Source organism: Vipera berus (genome assembly GCF_964194415.1).
Source record: "Vipera berus genome assembly, chromosome: 1".
NCBI classification, from domain to species: Eukaryota; Metazoa; Chordata; class Lepidosauria; order Squamata; family Viperidae; genus Vipera; species Vipera berus.
The window spans coordinates 100835237-100859745 of NC_138202.1; the positions used below are offsets into that span (position 1 = coordinate 100835237).

Below are 24509 nucleotides of genomic sequence, written 5' to 3' on the forward strand. Positions count from 1 at the left end.
AAGTTGATTGTTTTCTTGCTGATGCAATTTGGGGATCTCCACTTATTCCAGTAAAAGGGCTGTTGCTATATATAAGTTATAGATTATCTATCTCTGTTCCAGTGTGTTACTCATTTTGTAGTTTTCATTTGGCTACCTTATAAATAAATGTAATCTATTAAAAATTTCCAATTTCTGTTGTAGCCTTACTTCTGAACCTTTTTAATATAATAAAGGTAAAGGTTCCCCTGCATATGTGTGCTAGTCATTTCCGACTCTAGGGGCCAGTGCTCATCTCCGTTTCAAAGCCGAAGAGCCAGCGCTTGTCCGAGGACGTCTCTGTGGTCATGTGGCCGGCATGACTAGACGCCAAAGGCGCACGGAACGCTGTTACCTTCCCACCGTAGTGGTCTCTATTTTTCTACTTGCATTTTTACGTGCTTTCGAACTGCTAGGTTGGCAGAAGCTGGGACGAGTAACAGGCGCTCACTCTGTTACGTGGCACTCGGGATTCGACCCGCCAAACTGCCAACCTTCTGATCGACAAGCTCAGCGTCTTAACCCACTGAGCCACCACGTCCCTTTTTAATATAATAGGTGGAATCAATATGAAATATACATATCATGGCAAATATGTATAGTGTTAATTATCACAGGCTGTAGTGGTTTATGGTTAGACAGATATATAAACAACTTAAAAATAAAGCATTTGATTGTTTGATTTTCCATTGGCAGAGAGGAAGTTTAACACTTTTGCTTTGTGGAGAAGGTGGACTTGTTTCAGCTCTAGAGCAAGTGTTTCAGCATGGATTTAAATCTCCTAGGCTCTTCAAAAATGTTTTTATTTGGGATTTTCTAGGTAAGTACGGAACACTTGCTTGGAGATATAATCCTATAATATCTACTTTGTTTTCTTAAATGAGCCTCATGGATAATCTGAATTATTGGTTATTGCAATAAACACTATTTAGTACTAGAAATAACTTTTAACACCCATTCTTAATATAAGAAAATGAAATGAAGCAATTATTCTGGATAATATTTGAAGAGAGACAAGGCAATATTTATTTATTTATTTTATTTTAATTCCATTTATATCCCGCCCTTCTCCGAAGACTCAGGGCGGCTTACAAGCTTAGCAGTAGCCTTCATTCTATGTATATGCCTGCTTATTAGGGCTTTCACACACACCCCAAGCGGCATTATTACAAAGTCAGCTTAATTGCCCCCAACAATCTGGGTCCTCATTTTACCTACCTCGGAAGGATGGAAGGCTGAGTCAACCTTGAGCCTGGTGGGACTCGAACCTGCACTAATTGCAGGCAGCTGGTGTTACTTAAGGAGGCATCAGCCCACTGCTCCACCAAGGCTCTTTCTTGTAAGAATATGGAAGAAAGTAGTCAAATAATATTTGGTACTAAGAGCACTAAGCAAAATACGAGATTTATTTTATCAATTGCCTGAATGTCAAATTTTAAATTTGAAAGTGTAGTGATATTTGCTTTTTTATATATTATATACATTCTCTACTAATACTCATTATAAGAAAGTTGAAAACAATGGCATATTACAAGTAATTCTCAGCTTAAAACAGTTCATTTAGTGACCGTTCAAAGTTACAACGGCAGTGAAAAAGGTGACTTTATGACCGTTTTTCACATGACTGTTGCAGTGTCCCCATGGTCACATGATCCAAATTCAGACATTTGGCAACTGACTCATATTTATGGCAGTTGCAGTGTCCTGGGGTCATGTGATCCCCTTTTGCCACCTTCTGGCAAGTAAAGTCAGATTCACTTAACAGACGTGTCACTAACTTTAACAACTGATTAAGTGATTCACTTAACAATTGTAGCAAGAAAGGTCATAAAATGGGGCAAAATTCACTTAACAAACGTCTTTTAGCAACAGAAACTTTGGGCTCACTTGTGGTTGTAAGTCGAGGACTATCTGTACTCCATAGATATTAGATGATCAGAGTAAAATTGGTATGTTTGTATTTAAAAACACAAAAATAATTCAGTTACAATCTGATGTGGTTAGATGACCATTTTTTGTTCTGTGTCTACCTTCAGAAAAAGCACAAGGATTTTATGAAGCTCTTGATCAGAATGAACTGGTCCCAGAAGAAAACTGGCAGAAAAGAGCTAGGAGTTTTTGTCGCTTTGTAACAGCCATCAACAACACTCCTAGAAACATTGGGAAGGATGGCAAATTTCAGATGTTAGTTTGCCTAGGAGCTAGGTATGACTATCGCTATTGCTTTGTCTGCAAGCTGCTTGCTATAATGTTTTCCTAATTATTTTGTTTCCTTATTCTGTTGGTCAGGTTGATGCTGTTTAAAGAAGTATTAGCTTTTAGAAATTTAAAATAGAAGATGATTATCTGTAACAATTTATTTTGTGACAAGTGATTTTTTTAAAAAAAGTTGTTTAATGTGCTAGAAAAAGAAATCTTAGTGTTTTTGTTTTTGAATATTCAGCAGGAGTTCTACTCTTCCTACCTTATGCTATAATAAAGGTATTTGAGCTCCTCAGATGTTATAATGGGACTGTAAATGAATGAAAATAACCCTTTTTGTTCTTTCATTAATAGTTACCTTCAGAATCAAGTTCCAGTCATTGTCAGAACTGCTAGCATCTGGAACTATTTTACTTTATGGGTTTATTGAGAGAAGTAAATACAATTTTTTAAAAATTGAGAACTGTGTCCTGTTAATGAAAAATCTTTAAGCTCTGGATAGTTTTTGCGTAATGATAGAGTAAAAACCCACAGTGAATAGGTACACAATTTGCCAGTATAGACAGAAACCCCAAATAATTGATAGATGACAGACAGACACATATACACATGTGCACAAGATATATATAACCATTTGGGTCTTCTGGAAATAATTATTGTGCTAGGATTTTTTTCAAAAATTTTTTTTTCTTCTTGCTCATTCCAGCCCCATATCTCAAAATTCTTAATGTTCAGAGAAGGACATTTTTTTCAGTCACGCCTCACATTTTACTTCTAATATTTTGTTTGTGGGGGCAAGAATTACACAGACCTTCAAGTTAGCTTGTTCATACCAAAACTAGGTAGTAGATGTACGATTGCTAAATTTGAGTTGAGAAGGAGTGATAACACAAGAAAATTTAGTATTTTTCTTACAGAAGAAGATAATATTTAATGCTTATTTTAGACCTCTAAAACTTTCCCTTACAGAGATCATCTCTTACACCATTGGATTGCTCTGTTGGCAGACTGCCCCATCACTGCTCAGATGTATGAAGATACAGCATTGATAAAAGATCATACACTTGTGAATTCTTTGATCCGTGTGTTGCAAACATTACAGGAGTTCAATATCACACTGGAAGCATCCCTTGTCAAAGGAATTGACATCTGATTTTGCCTCATGCAACAAGCACTGTTTAAAAAAGCAACAAGGAACAAACTATTGTTAGTATGCAAAGATTCTATCTGCTAATACATCGCATCCAAAATATTCATGTGACTCAATGCAACTCTTCTGGAATGAAGATCCAAATGGTGTGCAAAAATATAACAAAAACTGTACATCTGGTGTGTAAAAGGAAAAAGGATACTTATAAATTACTTTTAGAGTTTATTTACTGATTTGCTTTTACACGCTTTCATGTGAAAGAGTTAGATGAGTATTGTGCAGCTTATTTTAAAGCTGTAATATTTCTTTGCCATAGATAATGGTGCAGTGAGAAGCTCTTAGCATTCTCTCAACTTGCCTTCAGATTGTATCCTGAAAAAATGTAATTAACACATTCCAATTTCTGCTAAGAGTCACTAAGCAATTAAAAACTAATATTTTATTACGCAAGTTACACTATTATCTCTTTAGCATTTCCATGTTGAGTCACTGCTGTGCTGCAAGAAACTTAGAAATGTAAATGTTTTTAATAGGCTCAAAGCACTGAATTCATTAGCATTTTTCTTTTTTATCAGTATTATTTTTAGCAGATTTTTCAGGAGTAAAACATGCAGATAGATGTTCAGAAATCAGTAGTATTTTTTCATACATGAAATTGCACAGAGAAAATTATAAGTGTGTTTTAACTGGCATTTATTTATTTAACTTTTTCATCATGATCTGGTCTTTGCCTTTAAAAAAGAATGCTATATACTTGAGTACAACCCCCTTAGACAAAAGCTCCAGAAAAATATGTCTCAGCATGGACATGCCTTTCAAGTTCAATCAGTTTATATATAATGGTATTTCAGAACATAAAATAGAAATGTGATTTTAAGGTCACATATCCCCTACTCGTGATGGCTAACAGTGTAATAATATGACACTTGCTGGAATAGCATATGAATATGCAGTCACATAGAACAAAATTTCATGCTTGTGTGACACATTACTGGCACAATTTTATTACAGCATTATAAGCACATCTTCTGGTCAAACATTTGGGATGAGTATGAGTGAGGTCAGTATTACTGTGACTTACTTATGCTGTTACTCAACCTATTAACATGTAAAGATTTTCAGATCTTGGTTAACCCTACTTCATAGGCAGAAGATAACAAACGTATTCTTTTCAAATGCTGAATATCATGTTTTAATTCTTTTGCTTTGTTAAATGCAGGATTTCTTGGATACATGTGAACATTGTGTAAAAATATTAGCCTATTCTAATTAAGTTCAGATGTGGATTCTTATAAATAGTAATTCCAATCAAGAAAAAAAATCTAGTGAATGCCTAGAAACAACTGTTATTATTAGCTGAGAATTTTAAAATCCTTAGAAGATGCATACCTAATAGAGATAATACTGAGATACATAGGACAAGGGTTGAAATCTCTGTACTGTCGTAAGAGGCCTTTTCTGTATGAACACTAGGCTTTAACATAGGGAGCTGTGAAAAAGGAGTCTTCAGTTGTCAGTTTACTCAAGTAGCATTATTCTTAATTCCTACATTTTGTGGTCATTTTTCCAGTAACTTAAAGTACAGCACATGTATTAAATTTTACTATTTTTACTTACCTTGTGTTTTTCATTATTATCTTGAAAAGTGTTCATTATTGCCTTCTTTCACTTCATTTTTAATCTATTTACTCTTATCCTAAGAGGAATTTGCTTGACTATCAAAGGAGCACATTTACCCTTATTTTATTGGTTGTTGTGTACTCATGCTAATCTTGGTTGCATTGCTATACTGAAATCTCTGTGTGTGTTCACTTAAACATACTCTTTTCTCCTAATTTTTTATCAGGAAAAGTGTTAGCTGACTGCACACTAAACTTGTGAAGATAAAAAAAAACCTGTTACATATCTTTTAGGCACTTTCTTTTGAAATGCCATGTTCCTTAAACTCTTATAATAAGATGTCTTCTGATAGATACCAACTTAATAGAAGATTTGCACAATAGTAGCTAATGCAGGGTGTGACTAAAGAGATGTATGAATGTATATATCACACATGGCTTAATCACAATTATCACCAGCATCTATACAGAGAAAATAATGGGAAGTTGATTTATCTTTGTTTTTGTTTGCATTATTCAAGGATGCCAAAATCACTCTCTTACAGTTGAAGGATTCTTGGTGCTGCCCTATCATATTTCAAGCATACTATTTAAAGTTATTAATTTTCCCCCCGCTACATACAAGAAACTTGATTTTAAGTGTTTCCTGGGCCCAGTATGCAGTGGGTCAAAATTGCTTCTGGTAAAAGAACCTGAAGCAACACATTTGTCAAACATGATTTATCTTAAGAACCATGACACTGGTTCTATGAACATCAACTATAGATTTGTAATTTTTAAATATCTACCTTATGTCCCATAATCTTGCAGAGTATCACAGGCCTCTTAAATCTGAGGACATGTTTCAAAAAGTGTACAATATGATACATATATAGTGATAAATTTAGGAGAGTATTTTAAACATTGTATGCAATTGCATTTATGAATACACAGGAAATAAAGGTCCAGCATGCTTCTAGGCTATTACATTCTCATAAATATAAGCCTTGGTGGAGCAGTGGGCTAATGCCTCCTTAAGTAACACCAGCTGCCTGCAATTAGTGCAGGTTCGCATCCCACCAGGCTCAAGGTTGACTCAGCCTTCCATCCTTCTGAGGTAGGTAAAATAAGGACCCAGATTGTTGGGGACAATTAAGCTGACTTTGTAATAATGCCGCTTGGGTGTGTGTGTGAAAGCCCTAACAAGCAGGCATATACATAGAATGAAGGCTACTGCTAACGCTTGTTAGCCGCCCTGAGTCTTCGGAGAAGGGCGGGATATAAATGTAATAAAAATAAAATAAAAATAAATAAATATAACTACCTCTTCAGATGAAAACACAGTAGATACTTATTTCCAAACAAAATATCTCAATTACAGAGGCAATATTAATATAGTTCACTTATTATTCTTTTACGCTAAATGGAGGGCACAAAAACATTTCTAGATTCAAACTGTGCACACAAAATGATATATTTCTCATAAAACTAGAGAAAAGCTCAATTCTCAGCATGGCACTGATGACCTAATTCTCACAGAACGCTGTTTCAGCAGCTAGAAATATCATTCTTGTTAAAGCATAACAGTTAACAGAATTTCTCCTTTAAGCTGTATGATTCAAATATTTTCATGTTTATAAGAGAATAACAAGGACTGCATTGTATTTATATGATAGGCAACTATACCATTTGTCATCAAAATAGAAATTCACCACCAGAAGTGTAGCTTTTTCCATTTACTAACAAGGCAGTTGCAATCCATTCCTTTCAGTGGAATTTTCTTCTATACCAGCACATAAACTTTTAAATCACGTTTCTATCTAGAGGACAAATACTTTTCCACTATGAAGAATTTTAAGTTTCAGACTAGTACTTCAAAACTTTGTGATTGTGCATTGTATATTTCTACCAATATAGACAATGCATTTGTATTCCACCAATATAGACACTGCAATGTTGATCTCTAGAAGAATGAAATTCTTCGGAGTCTTTTAGAATTCTCAGTGTCATAGTTAAATATATCTGGAAACATGAAAACATCTTGAAAGTTACATGGTTTTAATTTTCATTTTTGGAGTTCCTTTTATACTTAGGGTTCTTTACTTTCCTCAAAATGCAGCTGTAATTTTAATAAAAATGTGAAGAATTTTTGGCACATTTTTAGTCATTTTTATAGAACAGAAACTGCAAGTATTTTATTCCTTTTCTAATTGTAATTTGTATTTTTAAACATTGTATAGATACAGCTTACTTGAACTGCAATAAAGTTTTTTTCTAATATAAACAAGATTAATTTAATATGCCATCTGTGGTAATTATTTATCCTAATTGGCTTGAATTTTGGAAAGGCATTTCATCACACATTAATACTTCTTGCATGCATCAAATTCTGCTACAAACTCCTTTTCAAAAATACTCTGAATAGGATATCTCACTGTTGAATTAATTCATAAGTTGCCATTTCAGAGCTACTTCATTTTCTACAGAATTTGTTCTGTGATGAGGATGCAAACAACGCAGATTCAACATCCAATTATTTTGTATAAACTAGATAAACTATATAGACTTAGGGGACTAGAGTAAGGACTAGAATGTGCATTTTATGGTCTACAGACCCCCAATAGAATTTTGTTTTAATCTACCCAGTGTGCTATTCATCTATATGTGTGCTTCTTACATTTTTCAAGGACATAGAACTGCTTTTTTAAAAAAGAGAACTTTTATGTCCTCTTCTGTAATGTTGTAAGAGAATAAAACTGCAGTTTTAAACCAATCTGGGGCCTTTCCCCCTTGCATCTAATCATGGCAGAAATATTCCCTAGTAGCACTTTTTCTGCCCTGTCAAAGCTTCCTTCTTTATGTCCCCAGCTCTGTAGTGAGGCAGCCTCAATTGCAGCTGAAGAACTGAAGAACCTCCTTGGATGAGAAGTGAAATGTTTTCAAGGGGGGGAAAAAACAAAGTCCAGTTGCCTTTTGAAAAGCACCTTTGGGACAACTGCAGCGGTATTAAAGCTGTATTCTTCACCTTATTTTAACACCGTCCAAGGACATTCTCAAGGTGTGTAATAGGCTTTGTCACCTATTTTCTTGGATGTCAGAAGGCCATCTGGGACGGGGAATGGAACCAGCAGAAATAGGAAAAAGATTGGCAATATAGTCTTTTATGTTCACTTAAAGATAAGTGGATAGTTGGGAAAGCTGTACAATTATTTCTTTTAAAAAGGAAATACATATATTAGGATTTAATATTTTCCTTTATCTTCAATGCACCAATCAGTGTATTTTATAAATTTACATGTGGCAATACAGTTTACAGTATTATAGCAATATCTGAGAGATTTGTTTTTAAGAAGTCTTTGGGTAACATTCACCCTATTTCAATATTTAATCTTTGGTGGACTAAATATTGTACTGAAATCTAGTTTTACAAAAATACGGGAAGGAAAACAAGATTTTTAAGACTACTGCACTCTTATATTTTCTGTGAACTTTCACAGAAAAGTTGTCTAGTGATTTTTCAACTCCAATATATTCAAGGAAAACCCTGCTGAAACAGTTTAAAAACACAAATCTGGAAATTGTATGTTGAAACCTATTACTTAAAAATAGTATTTTCCTTGTATATATTTTTGTTAAAACAGAGCTGTATATGTGCAGCAGATAAACATTTTATTTTATGCCTTTCCCCAAAAATGTCCTCAAAGCAATTAATTTAGATTAATTGTATATAAACAAGAGATTGCATAAAAAAACGATGTTTAAATATTTTTATTTAGCTAAGCAATTACTGAATAAAAACCCTGAATGTTTTATACCATCCTTTTATCAAGAGCACTATGCTTACCAGTTAAAATATACTGATTAGAAGTCTCTTACAGCTGATTTTTCTCAAAGTAAATTTCCTAGTGGCTTCTACTTGGCATGTCTGAAATGTGTTGGCAGATAGTTTGGATTCTAAAGAAATAATCCAGTTGCTGAGATTTCTGTCACTTTATCTTTCAGTGAGTTTTGTTAAAGGAAGTTTGGAAGAAGTTTGCTTTCTATCAAAGTAGGGAAGCCAAGATCTTGATATTGCCCCTTCCTCCTGCTATGAGTTAGCATCTTAATAGCTCCAGGAATGAGGTTTCCTCTGTGATGCAGACAGCTCTCACCCTGCTCCTTTAAAGCAGGGCTTTTCAACCAGTGGTACGGGTACCACCTGTGGTACATTGGCACCTGGCAGGTGGTACGCGACCATCCTAGAAAAGTGGTAGCGAGGGAAGGGAATGAGCTGAACTGGTGGCAGCACCGCACAAGCCTGAGCGAGAGATGGCTGGAGCTGCAGGGCTGTCAGGGCTCAGCGGAAGTGCGAGGATCAGTGCTTCTTCAGGGCTGCCAGGGCTTAGTGGAAGCACCAGAATCAGCACCAGGCTCCTGCTGGAGCTTGGCACTGATCCTGGCGCTTCTGCTGAGCCCAGAAGAAGCACCGATCATCTGGAATGTTGTAGCATCCCGTTTTTGACACCTTGCTAGGCGACTGGTGGTACTCAGATGTTGCCATATCCTAAAAGTGGTACAATAGGTGAAAAGGTTGAAAAGCCCTGCTTTAAAGGATCTATTAAGAGCTCTTTACCCAGGCCTTTGGCAAGGGAGAAGAATCTCACTTTATGCTGCTTAGCATTTTTTTTAATCTTCTATTGATTTTACTGCAATTTCTTTGTTGTAAATTGCCCTGAGTCATTGAGAGTTGGGCAGCATACTTTATTATTATTACACTACCTTGCAGTTCTCAATTTTCTTGCTTGTTAGAAGGTTAGAAAGGTGTCTGTGTGTATTTCCAGTTAAAGTTTTCAAAAATATGGATTGTTAACTTAAAAAAAAATAGATTAGGCTGCAGCTTAACAATCTTTATTTCCTGTCTTTAAGATGCTAATTTAAAAAGTTGGGGGGAAAAACTTTATAAGGGCTTTAATAAACTAAGTGCTTTCTGTATTTATTGGAATTCCCTTGAAAGAAGGTCAGGGTTGAACTGTGGGATCCTTGGTGCTCTCTGAACTTTCTTGTAGATGTTTCATTATCAAACATCTAACGATGATGTTGCCTAGTTTGGTAATGAAACTTCTCTAAGAAAACAACCAAGGACCAAGCGGCACCAAGGACCCCACAATTGTGATATATATTAGTATTATTGCTGACGTGGAGAAAATAGGAGGAGGAAAATGTTTTGGATGTGTTCACTGCCTTGGGTTGTTTGTAAAAATAATAAAGGCAACATATAAATAAATAAATATCTATGGAGATTCTCAGTCATCCAGGTAATCAACATAGGAGAGCAAACCCATTAGGACAAGATTCAGGAGTCCATCTGCATTTAAAAGACAAAGGCCACTCTTTTGAAGACAGCAAAGTCCACATTTTAGGCAGAGAGAACCACTGGTCAAAGAGGCTATCTATGTCAAAATTGAACAGCCCTCCCTCAACAGAGGAGGAGGGATATGACATAATCTATCTCCAATCTACAACACAATCCTTTCAACAGTTCTAAGAAGGCTTCACACACATTTGCACTACTCAGGTGACCCTGAAGATACAGATAAGCCTCCATGTAGCTTTAACAACTCACTAAAAGAATGCAAATGACCAGCTGTCTGCAAGGAGTATAAATCTTTCCATTCCCCACCATCCAGTCAGAGCTGAAGAAGCTTCTTGGGTGAGAAGCAAAACATCTTTAAAAAAAACAAGTCCAGCTGCCTAATGAAAAAGCATCTTTGGGATAAATAAATAAAAATTATTGATGGTATGCCCTATTTCTGTATAGATTCATCTGTATTTTTCCAATATTTCAAATCATGCTATACTACTGTCCTAAGATTCAGTCCAGGTACCTCCATACAGAGAATTTTATCATTTTATGGAGCACCTTGATAACACATATCTAGCCTTTGTTGTGACCCAACAGTATCTGCTAAAAATGTGAAAAATTAATCTCTTATTTATTCAGAATTCAGAGAGGTGAATTCAACTTTGGTTATAACAATAACAATAGGTTGGAAGGGACCTTGGAGGTCATCTAGTCCAACCCCCTGCTCAGGCAAGAAACTCTTAAAAACTTCCAGTGTTGGAGCATTCACCACTTCTGGAAACAGATTGTTCCACTGGTTAATTGTTCTAATTGTCAGGAAGTTTCTCCTTAGTTCTAGGTTGCTTCTCTCCTTGATTAGTTTCCATCCGTTGCTTCTTGTCCTGCCTTCAGGCACTTTGGAGAATAGCTTGACTCCCTCTTCTTTGTGGCAGCCCCTGAGATATTGGAACACTGCTATCATGTCACCCCTAGTCCTTCTCTTCATTGAACTACACATACCCAATTCCAGCAACCGTTCCTTATATGTTTTAGCCTCCAGTCCTCTAATCCTCTTTGTTGCTCTTGTCTGTACTCTTTCTAGAGTCTCAACATCTTTTTTACATCGTGGTGACCAAAACTGGATGCAGTATTCCTAGTGTGGCCTTACCAAGGCATTGTAAAGTGGAATTAATACTTCACGTGATCTTGATTCTATCCCTCTGTTAATGCAGCCTAGCACTGTGTTGGCTTTTTTGGCAGCTGCAGCACACTGCTGGCTCATATTTAAGTGATTGTCCACTAGGACTCCAAGATCCCTCTCACAGTTGCTACTATTGAGCAAGGTACCACCTATACTATACCTGTACATTTAGTTTTTCTTGCCTAAATGTAGAACCTTTTTTATCATTTAATGTCAATTTGTTAGATAGCGCCCAGTGTTCAAGTCTGTCCAGATCCTCCTGTGTCTTAAGCCTATCTTCTGGAGTGTTGACTATTCCTGCCAGCTTGGTGTCATCTGCAAATTTGATGAGTTCCCCATCTATCCCCTCGTCGAAATCGTTGATGTTGATGTTGAAGAGCACTGGGCCCAGAACAGAGCCCTGAGACACCCCACTACACACTTCCCTCCATGTAGATGCAGTTCCACTGAGGACCACATGCTGAGTATGCCCTGTCAGCCAGCTACAAATCCATCTGGTAGTGATGCTGTCTAACCCACATTTTTCTATCTTATCAAGTAGTAGATTATGATCTACTTTATCAAATGCCTTACTGAAGTCCAAGTAAATTATATCCACAGCATTCCTCTGGTCCACTAATTTTGTCACTTGGTCAAAGAATGCAATAAGATTTGTCTGCCATGATCTGTTTTTGACAAACCCATGCTGGCTTTTAGTAATGACTTTGTTTGCATCTAGGTGTTCACTGATTTGTTGTTTGATTATCTTTTTCAGAATCTTCCCAGGTATTGAGGTCAGGCTGATAGGTCTGTAGTTTCCTGGATCCATTTTTTCCCCTTTTTTGAAGATGGGAACTACATCAGCTCTTTTCCAGTCCTCTGGTAGTTCCCCAGTGCTCCAGGATATTTGAAAAATATAGTTCAGTGGTTCTGAGATCAGATCTGCTAGTTCCTTGAGAACCTTGGGGTGTAATCCATCTGGTCCTTGAGATTTGAACTTGTCTAGGCTGGATAGGTGCTCACTTACCATCTTAACTTGTGTTTCTAATCTGTTTTTTATGGTACTGTTTTTGATAGGTTGGACTATTTTTTCCTTTTGTGTAAAGACAGATGCAAAAAATGAGTTAAATAGTTTTGCTTCCTCCATGTTGCTTGTCACCTTCTTACCACTTTTCCCCACTAATGAACCAATCATTTCCTTTTTTTCTTGTTTTTTACATATTGAAAGAAGCTTTTTTTGTTATTTTTGACTTTGGTCGCAAGCCTTAGTTCATTTTGAGCCTTAGCTTTCCTCACTTCATCTTTGCAGGCTTGGACTATTTGCTGATATTCTGCTTTAGTTATGTGCCCCTCTTTCCACTTTTTATACTTGTCCTTTTTATCTTTCAATTTATCAGAGAGTTCTTTATGCAGCCATGCTGGTTTCTTTTGAGAGCTGTTATTTTTCTTCTTTGTTGGTATTGTGCTAGACTGGGCTTTTATTATCTCTCTTTTCAAAATTTCCCAAGCTTCTTGAGTTGTTTTCCCCTTGAGGATTCTCATCCATGGAATCCTCCCAAGCCCTCACTAAGTTTATTGAAATTAGCTCTCTTAAAGTCCAAGACTCTAGTTTGACTGTGTTCTATTGCTTGTGCTTCCAGAATGTTGAATTCCAATATTGCATGATCACTTCCCCCCAAGGTTCCTGTGGCTTCAACACCTTCTATCATTTCATCTCTGTCAGTGAGGATTAGATTCAATATGACTTAACCCCCTAGTTCCCTTCTCTACTTTTTGGGAGACAAAGCTGTCTGCTAGGTTTGTCAGGAATCTGTTTGATCTTCCACTTGGTGCAGAGTTTGTCTCCCAGTTGATGTCAGGGTGGTTAAAGTCCCCCATTACTATTGTGATGTGCTTCCTACATACCTTAGTTAGCTGACTAGCAAAAAGTTCATCTATTTCCTCTGTTTGGTTGGGTGGCCTATAGTATACACCTATGGCAATCTCATTTTTCCCCCTTTTATATTGACCCAAATGCATTCAAGACAGTTTTCATCATTGTTGTGCTCTATTTCTGTAGAGATGTACTTATTTCTTATATAGAGAGCAACTCCACCTCCTCTTTTATTTGGTCTGTTTCTTTTCAATAATTTAAATCCCTCTAGCTGTGTGTTCCATTTGTGGGTTTCATCTCACCATGTTTCCGTAATGGCAACAGTATCATATCTACCCTCATTTACTGAATTTCTAGTTCACCCTGTTCACTGTTCATACTATGTGCATTGAATCTACCTCATCCATGGCAGAAATAAGGAAAACTAGGATAAGCTTTTCTCATTTACCACCAAGCCTCATTGGGAAGATACTGTAGTTTGAACTTCTGGATAGTTTTTGATTTGCTGGCTATACTGTACACAGGTCCTCAGAGACAGCATTTTGCTTGATCAGGTACGGTCCTTGCAAAGAAGCTGACTTTCAATTATTCTCCAAATTCTCTAAAGCTGAAGATAATGCTGAAACAAAACCGCAAAAGGCAGAAGGAAAAAATGATGTGCCTCATGTCATCCAAACAAAATGTAGTTATATCCAGCTCCATTTTTTTTTGCAATGAACATGCACTGAGGCCTTGGACTTATAATTTATTCAGTTAGGCTGGCTAGTGATTTTGATTGTATTTATCGTGGTTCAATAAACTTTTTTATCCTGAGATCTCCCATCACCTTCTTCCCATCATAAGGGAAAGTCTCATTAAAATTTCCCCCACTGAGCAAAAATGCACCATGGCAGATGTCTGAAGAGTGACTAAGGTTTGTTAGCTCAGAATCTGCACACTTTGAGTAGGAAGATCCCCAAATCCTTTTGTATTTTTGGGGGAGCTGGGCTGAAGAGAAGCCTTGGCTGGGAAAGCTAGCAATTTGTTGATGTGCCAGGAGGATCAAGCTGGGATGAGATGACAACCTATCAGATTTTTTTTAAAAAAATTGGGAGAACTTTTGGAAGGTTAATAAACTTAAACGCATCCTCATCCTCAAGCTGCCACCACCCTCCCAATTTGCAACATTATTCAAGGCCGTTCTACCCATGACTGAAGCCATTCTCAATTTGTGTAGGCCAAAGCGACTCAGCTTTTGCTAAAACGCTCAGCAAGGGAAAGCGCTCCTTTATATGCAATATATATGGGCGGGGCGGGGGTAGGAGATCACAAAATCAAGCGATATATAAATCTAATTGCTATCGCTCTTGCTACTGTTTAGACGAGAGAGACGTATTCAGGCGTCCCCCCACTACTTCTTTCTGAATTACGACGCGAGCCCTTCGCAAGAAGCGCGGGAAAAGGACGAAGGCGGTGGGTGGCCGCCTCCCTGGGCGCGTGCCCGCTCCTTGCCCCGCCAGCAGCGCTCGCACGTGAGGGAAGGCTGTGCCTCGGGGTGGGACAGCCGCCGGCAGACGCCTCCTTTTTCGGGACGAGCGCAGGGCCGGACCCAGGGGGCGGGAGCCGCGGTAGCAAGAGCAGTAGCTGCAGCAGTTCGGGAAGGCAGCTCCAGCTGATCGATGGGGTCCGGACATCCTTGCTCCGCCGTGCAGGCGCTTCTCTTCTTCTTCCTCCTCCTCCTCTTCCTCCTGCCGCCGCCGTTCCTGCTCCTTACCGCTTCTCCCCAGGGTCAGTTGTGCGTCGCCGGGCTCCTTTTCCCCGGTTAGTAGGCAGGGCGAGCGAGGTGTTCTGTTGGGCGTTTGGCGAGTAAACCTCTTGCGGAGCGTCGCCGTTAACGGAGCTGCGCCCTTAATGCCATCCAGTGAGCTTGTCCGCTGAGTCGAGCAGCTGAGCCGCCTCGCGTCCGTCTATGCCCCTTGCCCGAAGGCGGGGAAAGCTCCTGCCTGTTGGGGAGTTAAAAAGTTAAACTCGCTTGGGAATCCGCGAGCAATCAGCATTTGTGGCACTCTTGGGCAAATGCATTGTTGGACCCTTTTAATCAGAAAGCCGTGTTCATTTAGAGGCGAGTTCCCGTCCTTTTGGTACATTGCGCCCGCGGGTGAATTTTTGGAAGAGGAAATCTGTCTTGTTTGTGGCAAGAAAACAGCATACTGCGGGTCACGCTTCGGAGATGGGGTGTGGGTGGAATCAGCCTCCCTAGGGGAGGTTATGAAATGGGCAGCGGTTATCTAGCAAATCAGTTGGTCTCCTACGTTCCCATTTTGCATAAAGTTCATCTGTTTTAGTGCTTTGACACGTGAGTACTAAATTCGACATTTCAGCTATTTTTAGGGCTAGCGTTTTAGTGCTTTACATTTGGGAAGGTCCAATTTCTAGCTCTTAAACAAGCGAATGGAAATTAAGAAAAACTAGAGCAGTGATCCAATATACAGTTGCTGAAGATTAAACATAATTAAAGCCAGTGGGCTAATTTTTGAATAAATATGCATAGAGTTGTGCATAGTAACTCTTAGAAGGTTCTCAATAGGGACAGTTTTGGAAATTGTATTGTGTTTTGTAAAAGGCAGAAATAGTTCATAGAATACACCTGATATTTTATAAGTAAATAGATGACAGGAATTTATAGAATCTAGTTGGACTTTACAAAAATCCAAAAATAAAAGATTTTTAAAATATTTCCCCCTTAGTATAAACTAAATGATTATATCCTATCAAGTCAGTACTGGTTCTTAGTGATCATATAGACTTGCATAATGATTTTTTTTCTCCAATCTTGCCTTGTAGTAGTAATATTGTAGTACATCCATTGTCACTATAATCAAATCCAGTTTCCTTGCTGTTGGTTATTCTCTTTCCTTTCACTTTCTGGGCATTATAGATTTCTCATCAGAGCTACAACTTCACATAATGTGTCCAGTACATAATAACTTAAGCCTAATCAATTTCACCTTGAGTGAAAAACATTAAATAAAAATATTGATGTAATAGAACCTAATTATTTGATTTAATATAGAAGTTCTTACTCCTATAGCTTTTCTTTCACCTTCGAATATATTTTGTAAAACAATATTGTCAAATATATATAGAACAATTGTCAAGCCATACTGTATACACATGTATATATTTGATCCCTTTTTCAAGTTGAGCTTGAGTCTTTGTAACATACTATAGGCATCTAAGTGATGGAACATTTGCAATAGTGTAGTATAATATAAATTTCATCCCTTATGTACCTGCCTGAATTTTCATACTGCAAATGCAAAAGGCATAATGATATCCAGAATATGATTCATCATTGGGGCATAATTGTATAAAGGAGCAGATATTTGCACATTGCTGGTCAGAACCATTCCTAAAGAGCTTGCTTGCAAAAACAAAATTATACAATGCTAATGAAAAATCTACTGTCCTGTGGGATGAAAGAGAGAAAGAAAAAAAAATCAGTTGAATACAGGTAAATGAAATAGCAAATGAAAAAAGAAATCAATTGACAAATTATTCAGATGGCATTGAAAGGATAAGAGATTTGGTCAGGCGCTTCTGAGGAGAGCTGACGGGCAGGTGGCAAAACATATTTTACAAGATAAACTTAGCTTACATGTGTGTAATGTTGTGATAGAAATATTAAGTGGCAGAACATGTGTGATGTCATAATACATTTTTGCAATGTCAGTGATAGGAACTGATGCTAATAGCAGAGCATTACTTAATTGTGATGCCATAATGACAAGTCCACTTAGTTCTTTGCCACAGAGTTCAAAGGGTAGCAGGAATGGGGTGGAATAAAAAAATTCAAAACATCCATAACCATGTAGTCAAATCGCCTTCCATTTGTACGTGTGATTCTTTGGTCACAATTGCCATCCTGATTTTTTTTTTTTACTCTCCAGTGAGTCTTTTTGACTCGCTTTTTGTCTTCATTTTAACACAGTTTATTTCAAAAAGATACTAAAGTCTTTTTAGTAGTTAAAATACACTATTCTATACATCTGATAAACATTAATTACTATGTATTAATATCATCCATCATCAGTCCTCAAAAGGAGTTTCATTTGAGAGTCATCAAACACATTAAAGAATTCATTCCAAATATAAGCAAGGTAAGAATTTCAGTTTGGGTGAAAGGGTACAATAAGTCTTTGCAAGGTCTACATTTTAGCCATTAATTATTTGTCCAAAAGGAAGAAAAATTGCCAACTTTTGTCTTAACCGATTGGGGGAAGGGTTTGCAGTCCATAAAAAGAAGGGCAATGGACCCTACTTTTGGATTCCCAGTTCTTCATTTTTTTAATTTCATATTCATATTCCTTCTTTTCCAGAATTGTATATTATAGAGGGAACTAGGGGATAACCCATGGGCCTTGCTGCACTATCCTGCCAAAGCTTTGGTTAAATCCAGTGGTGGGATTCAAATACATGAACAACCGGTTCTCTGTGTGGATGCTGCTTCCGGAAATCTATTCTGGTCCTGGGCAACAAAAAAATAGCTACCGGTATGGTGCAAACTGGCTGAATCCCACCACTAGTTAAATCTTGGAATAAAAGGGCAGCCAAGACCTTGGACAGGATCATCCCTGTGTGGCCTTTCTTGACCCATTATTGTTCCCAACACTCCCCATGGTTCATGGAGGAGCTGTGGGTTCTGAAAAGGGCTAAGAGATGCCCAGAGCACTGCTGGAGGAAAACAATGGATGAATTCAACTGGACACAGAGCTGCTATTAAGGCATACCTTGTGGTGGTAAGAGTGGTGAAACACCATTATTTCTCCACCCTTATTGTGTCTACAAAGTGTCACCCAGTGGCTCTGTTCAGGATCACCCAGTCCCTCCTGAGACAGGAGTGCTTGTGTGATCATCTTCAGGATTATGCAGAATAATTTGTGGAACATCTGATAAAGTCACTTGGATTTATTCCCAGTTAGAACCCATGCATGGTACAGGTCAATTAGAAATGCGTCTTACCCAATTATGCGAGAAAAGTTTGAGCCTTTTGGACTTGATGAAGTGGACAGGGTCCTTGATGCTGTCAGTGCAATCTCCTGTCAGTTAGATCCCTGTCCCTCCTGACTGGTGAAAGCCTCCAAGGCAGGTGAATTCAGGCAGTGATAAATTCTTCACTGCAGGAAGAGATGTTTCCAGGACCCTTAAAAAATCCTCAAAAATCCATGTCTTTTTTTTTACAAGTTTTATTGATTTTTTAATATTTACATATACATGTATTTGTGAAGCAATATGGTGGTTGGGTAGTCAAAATAACAAATAACAAGTTGTAAATAGTTCAGGTTGCATCAACAGGGATTCCGTCTCTGATTCCCTTAGTTATCACGTAGTCAAAATAGTCAAGTTAATACACTTCTAGTTGTACCTAGTCAATTAAAATTTTCAATATATTTTCACTAATACATATCAATATCCTGTTTTTAAATTTTATCTAATTGCAATAAAATATTCTAGAATAGCCTATAGTATACAAAAGAAAGCTTAATTTTTGGGTAACCCACAATTCCCTATTTTAATAAAGAATAATTCTCTTGTCTACAAAACTTACATTGTTCGTTACAAAACATTCTTATGTTTTACCATTAAAGTCTAGTTTTCATCTTAACAAATCACCAATTATTAGAAGTATATTTTTTATCTTAACCATTCAACAATTATTAAAATACTGTCTTTTATATATAAAATTCTAGATTCTATAATATAGTTCAAAAGTAACATCTATAAGTCGTCTTAACCATACATCAATTGTTAAAATACTATCTTTTGATATATCATTCCAATTTCTATAATACAGTTCAAAATTATATTCAAAGAGCTTACTTTTGTTTTCCCTTACAGATCAAAAGCTAAATATAGAATCAATTATATTTTTTAGAGATTCCCCTTAATCCATAGAAAGATATTTTTATAGTCTATCTTTAGGAATCCCAAAAAAGAAACAAGTTCAGTTTTTAAAATCTAACTCTTGCCTTCCTTTTGTGCCAACTAGGCTTCCCACTTGGCATCTTTAAATTCTCAAATGTATCTTCCTTTCTTCCTATAGCCCTTATTTGAATCCAGGGAACGTATCCAAATGTCAATTTTGCAAGGAAAATATCCCCTTTGTAGCCATTGTAGTTTTGCTTTGATAGTTCACTTTTTGATGATTGATGTAATATAGTTGTCATTATCAGTCAAGTCTTTTTGTTCTTCCAATTCTATCTGGGTTAGGAAGAAAGTAGTAGCTGGTATTATGATTGTCATTTGATTAGTTGAATTCTCAATATAGTATATTTGAAGGCCTTTAGTGTCTTCACTCTTAGTATTGCTTTCTTTAGGTGCTGTTGCTTTTTGAGTTGTAAGTTTTGTAGTTGCCATTAAAGTTTGGACTAAGGTTTTCTATAGGTTGCTTTTGTTGTTCTTTGAAATCTCCTATTTTAGTGTTAGTTTCCACTTCTTCTATTTGGTTTTTGGGTTACCTTTTCCTCATTTAAAGTCAGAATTTGATTTGGTGGCTTTGAGTTGTCAGATTTTTCTTGCAGTTTGGCTTTAATTTGCTCTGTCATTGCCAAAATCGTGTCCAGTATCAATTTATACTCAAGTGGTGGGATATATTCATCCGTTTCGTTATTGTTTGCAGCTAAATCTTCCATGGAGGCTATTTTAATAAGAATCAAGGATTATCCACCTCCAAAAAAGTTGTTTTCAGTGCCAGGTGTTCCCACACTTATCTTTAAGAATAATGTCAAGGACAGCTCTGTTATTCAGTCAGCTCTCACAACAGAAAAAAGAAATTTACTTGCTGTACCAAGTTTCGCCACAAGATGTCATCAATAACATATAAAATGCAATGTAAAAACTTTCTTTTCTTTGTTTTTTTCCAAATTAATATAATATAGAACTTTTGTAACATTAGTCCAATTTTTTTCCTTAATTCACAGCTTAGAGAGAAGATAGGATAGTGGATCCCCAGCAAAAAATAGGAGCCTTTTAGTAAATACAGATGAAATTGCTTAATTTCTTTGCTGAATTAATTAAATTTCTTTTAAAGCTTTAAGGCTTTAAGATTTGTTCCCAGAGTAGATATTCGCCGTTTTCTCAAAAAATGGGGAAGGAGATTTTCAGGAAAGTCCCACGGGAAGATGGTTAAGGGAATAGGAAAGGTAAAGGCTCCCCCAGGTCCTCCAGATTACTTCTTAGTGCTGGGTAGTGCTTTTGGCTTTCGGCAGGGAGCGGCTTAGTGATTGGCCATCTTTATGGCCGGTCTCTTCTTCTTCAGGCCAAAGGAGATTGTCCCGGATTCAAGCGGAGGGCTGCCGCCCTTCCACGATTGCAGGGAAGTCCTCCTCTCGATAATCGCCCCTCCAGGGCGATTTTTGACCCTTTTCAGGGTCCTCCAAAAAAGAAAGAAACGGACAGCAGGAAGTGGACTGTTCCTGTGCATCCGGAAGCGCCGCGCGCATGTACCGGAACTAAAAATCCATGTCTTGATATCACCCACCTTGGATAATTTCCATCCAGTCTCCTACTTTTTAGGGAAGGTGATAAAGAAGGTGGTTGGATGGCAGCTTCAGAGGGTCTGGGATGAAATGGATTATGTGGACACCTTCCAGTCAAGATTCAGAGCCGGTTATGGGATAGAAACAGCATTGGTCGCATTTGTTGACGATCTCTAGCAAAAGTGGGATGAGGTAGTGCATCCATCCTTGCTCTTCTTGACCTGTGAGTGGCCTTCAGTACCATTGACCATAGTATCTGACTGGTGGCAGGATGTGGGACTAGACCAGGGGTAGGCAACCTTGGCTCTTTTATGACTCGTGGACTTCAACTCCCAGAATTCATGCTGGCTCAGGAATTCTGACTTTGTAATAATGCCGCTTGGGGGGGGGGGCGAAAGCCCTAATAAGCAGGCATATACATAGAATGAAGGCTATTGCTAAGCACATTTGATTTGTGCTTAGATTGTAAGCCGCTCTGAGTCTTCGGAGAAGGTCGGGGTATAAATGGGATTTTAAAAAAAATTCTGGGAGTTGAAGTCCACGAGTCATAAAAGAGCCAAGGTTGCCTACCCCTGGACTAGACAATGCAGTTTTGTGCTGACTTGGCTCCTTTCTCCAAGGTTAGTCCCAATTGGTGTTGATAGGGAGTGAGAGCTCCAGTCCACAGCTGCTCCTTTATGGCATGGTGCAGGGCTTGGTACTTTCCTTTTTAACATCTACATGAAACCTCTGGGTGGGATCATCCATCATCATGGGATGGGGTGCCATCAGTACCCCATCCCATGACGATATTCAAATTTACATCGCCATCCTTGATGGCCCAAGTGATGCTATCACTGCACTCTCATAGTGCCTGCAGGTCGTGGGTATCTGAATGGGAGACAACAGACTTTGGCTGAACCCAGGTAAGACGTAGTGGTTTTGGGTGCATGAAGCTTGGATTCTGGGAGTTTAACATCTTTAGTTCTGGATGCAGTTGCACTATCCCAGTTGGTATGCAACTTGGGGATTCTTTTAAACTCGCAACTCCTGCTCAATGCGCAGATGGCAAGTGGCTAGGACACAGGTCTGCAATCCGCGGCTCCGGAGCCGCATGCGGCTCTTTCATCCGTCTCCTGCGGCTCCCAGTCCTCTGCCTTGTGCAGTCCAAAAAAAAAAAGGTGGGAGTAAAAAAGTTCAACCAATCAATTCAAATATGCAGGGTAGGTGCATATCTCGCCTTGGCTCCACTCTTCAGTCAAACCCTGTTCTGCGCATGTACGTGCATGTACGTGCATGCGCACACATTTTTTGCGGCTCCCAGTTTTTCCTTTTGTGAGGGAACCGGTTCCGAGTGGCTCTTTCACTGTTTCAGGTTGCTGACCCCTGGGCTAGGATAATCTTTACAGAACTTCATGTTGTGCACCAGTTGTATCCTTTCCTGATTGGGAATTCCTGAGCTCAGTCACTCAAGCCCTGGTCATCTCACAGTTGGACTATTGCAACGTGAACTAGCTGGGGCTACTCTTGAAGAATATCCAGAAGCTTCAGCTGGTACAGAACTCAGCCCCACAGACAGTTCTTTATTTATTACTTTAATGTTTTATACAGTATTTTTGAATTATTGTAAGCTGCCTAGAATTGCCTTGGTAAGATGGGATGACATAGAATTTAATAAGTAAATAAATAGGAATAAATATTATGGATAGTTGGATGTCATTTCATTAAAGTATATTTATTTATAAGTCTGAAAGTAGGCAGTATGGAGCCTACATCAAGTGCCTATCTTCAAGCCAATAAATAAATATAGACAGAAAGTGGTCCATATTAAGTTTGAATGCACTTTGTAGCTAATGTGGAGCCTATCATATTGATATGAATATTCATGGTAGTATACTGCATTCTCCACCAACTACTGTTTTGGCTATTTGTAGAACTTATTACAGTTCAGGTGGGTGGAGATAAGAGTTTGAGTTATTACAAGATTAGAACAGAACAGAATAACAGAGTTAGAAGGGACCTAGAGGTCTTCTAGTCCAACCCCCTGCTCAAGCAGGAGACCCTATACTATTTCAGATAAGTGCTTGTCCAGTCTCTTCTTAAAAACCTCCAATGTTGGAGCACCCACAACTTTTGGAGGCAAGTCATTCCACTAATTAATTATTCTATCTTCCTCTTGTAGATAGGGCTACAACTTGCATACTACCTAGATTTGAGAACAGCCCTTAGTCACCTTTCAAATTCAATTATGCCTTCTCAGTCTAACAAAGGCAGTGGGGAGGGCATGGATCAAGCCCATGGTTAATAGAACAATATGGAAAAGTACTCTGTCTCCTTCTTTGGATGCCCAAGGCTGAAAGACATCCTAAGACATATTGCTCCGGTTATCATTTTGGACCCTCCCCATAAAGAATCAAGACATCAGACCATCAAAGTTTCACCCATTTTCACCCACAAAAACTAATTTTTGTTTAATTTTTTAGTTTTATACATGCCATTTGGGGTGATGATCATGGTGCCAAGGTGTCTATAGAAGTCATGCTGTTAACTATTGCTTTTGATCAAATGTTGTGGTCTGCATATACGAAGCTACTGCTGTAGATTTTAATTACACTGTCACTCTCATTTCGCTTTGCACAGATGTGGATGAATGTGCACAAGGGATTGATGATTGCCACCCAGATGCAATTTGTCAGAATACTTTGAAATTGTATAAGTGCACATGTAAACCAGGGTACAGTGGAGAAGGAAAAACATGTGAAGGTAAGTGCACTAAAACCATAAAGCTGGATTTGACTGAATGTGATTGTTCCCAATATCTGGTTGAATAATAGTGACAAAATGCAGGTATTTGTAAAATTATGTTATTTCAATATATCATAGCAAGCAATTTTTGTGACCTAACAAACTTTATCTCACTACACTTTCATAAAACGTGGTTCATAACAGTCTCTTGATTGTATTTTTTAAGTGACTACATTTCGGGTTCTTTTCCCAGTAGACTTGAACAGGCTATTCGGTTTTCTGCTTTTCAAGCCATATAAAGTTATTTATGTAGGTTACAAAATGTTTCAAATCCTATTCCATGTTCAAATCCGAATGTATTTTACATTGTTTTTTTAAAAAAGTGATGTATCTCTTTGCATGCAAACATTCCAGTGGTCAACATGATAGACATTATATATATATGTGTAGTCCTTGACCTATGACCACAATGGAGCCCAAAGTTTTAGTTGTTAAGACAGTTGTTAAGTGACTTTTGCCCCACTTTATGACTTCCTTGCTGCAGATGTTAATTGAATCACTGCAGGTGTTAAGTTAGTACCACGGTTACTAAGTGAATCGGGCTTCCCCCATTAACTTTGCTTGTCAGAAGGTTGCACAAATGGTCACATGACTCCGGGATGCTGCAACCGTCATAAATATGAACCAGTTGCCAAGTGTTGAATTTTGATCTGGTGACCACAGGAATGCTGCAAAGGTCATAAGTGTGAAAACGGACATAATCACTTTTTCCAGTGTTGTTGTAACAGTTGTAAGTCGAGGACTACCTGTACACTCTTTGCAATATCTGTATGCACATACAGAATCATATTGTGCTAAATCATTATTTTAACAATGATTAGTTGAACAGTCCATAATGATTGTATTAACACATAATACAGAGTAATA

The 24509-nt window shown here is 37.9% G+C and overlaps 2 protein-coding genes across 4 annotated transcripts in view; both read left to right on the plus strand.

The window, feature by feature from the left end:
- The window catches only part of DENND5A (DENN domain containing 5A), a 72192-nt gene extending 67206 nt beyond the window's left edge, over positions 1-4986 (plus strand). For 2 of the 3 annotated variants that reach the window (XM_081317382.1, XM_081317383.1), the window contains 3 exons: positions 715-838; positions 2055-2223; positions 3190-4986. In XM_081317382.1, the coding sequence (XP_081173508.1) occupies positions 715-838; positions 2055-2223; positions 3190-3373 (477 nt within the window). In that variant the 3' untranslated portion in view covers positions 3374-4986. Of the gene's footprint in view, positions 1-714; positions 839-2054; positions 2224-3189 lie in introns of those variants that run through there. The other variant, XM_081317384.1, reaches the window with a different exon arrangement.
- A 10013-nt stretch (positions 4987-14999) lies between these two features.
- Positions 15000-24509, plus strand: part of SCUBE2 (signal peptide, CUB domain and EGF like domain containing 2) — a gene marked incomplete at its 5' end in the record, with an annotated part of 60559 nt that continues 51049 nt past the window's right edge. Inside the window, 2 exons of the mRNA XM_081313418.1 lie at positions 15000-15108; positions 23478-23600. Coding sequence (XP_081169544.1) covers positions 15000-15108; positions 23478-23600 — 232 coding nt within the window. The remainder of the gene's footprint in view (positions 15109-23477; positions 23601-24509) is intronic.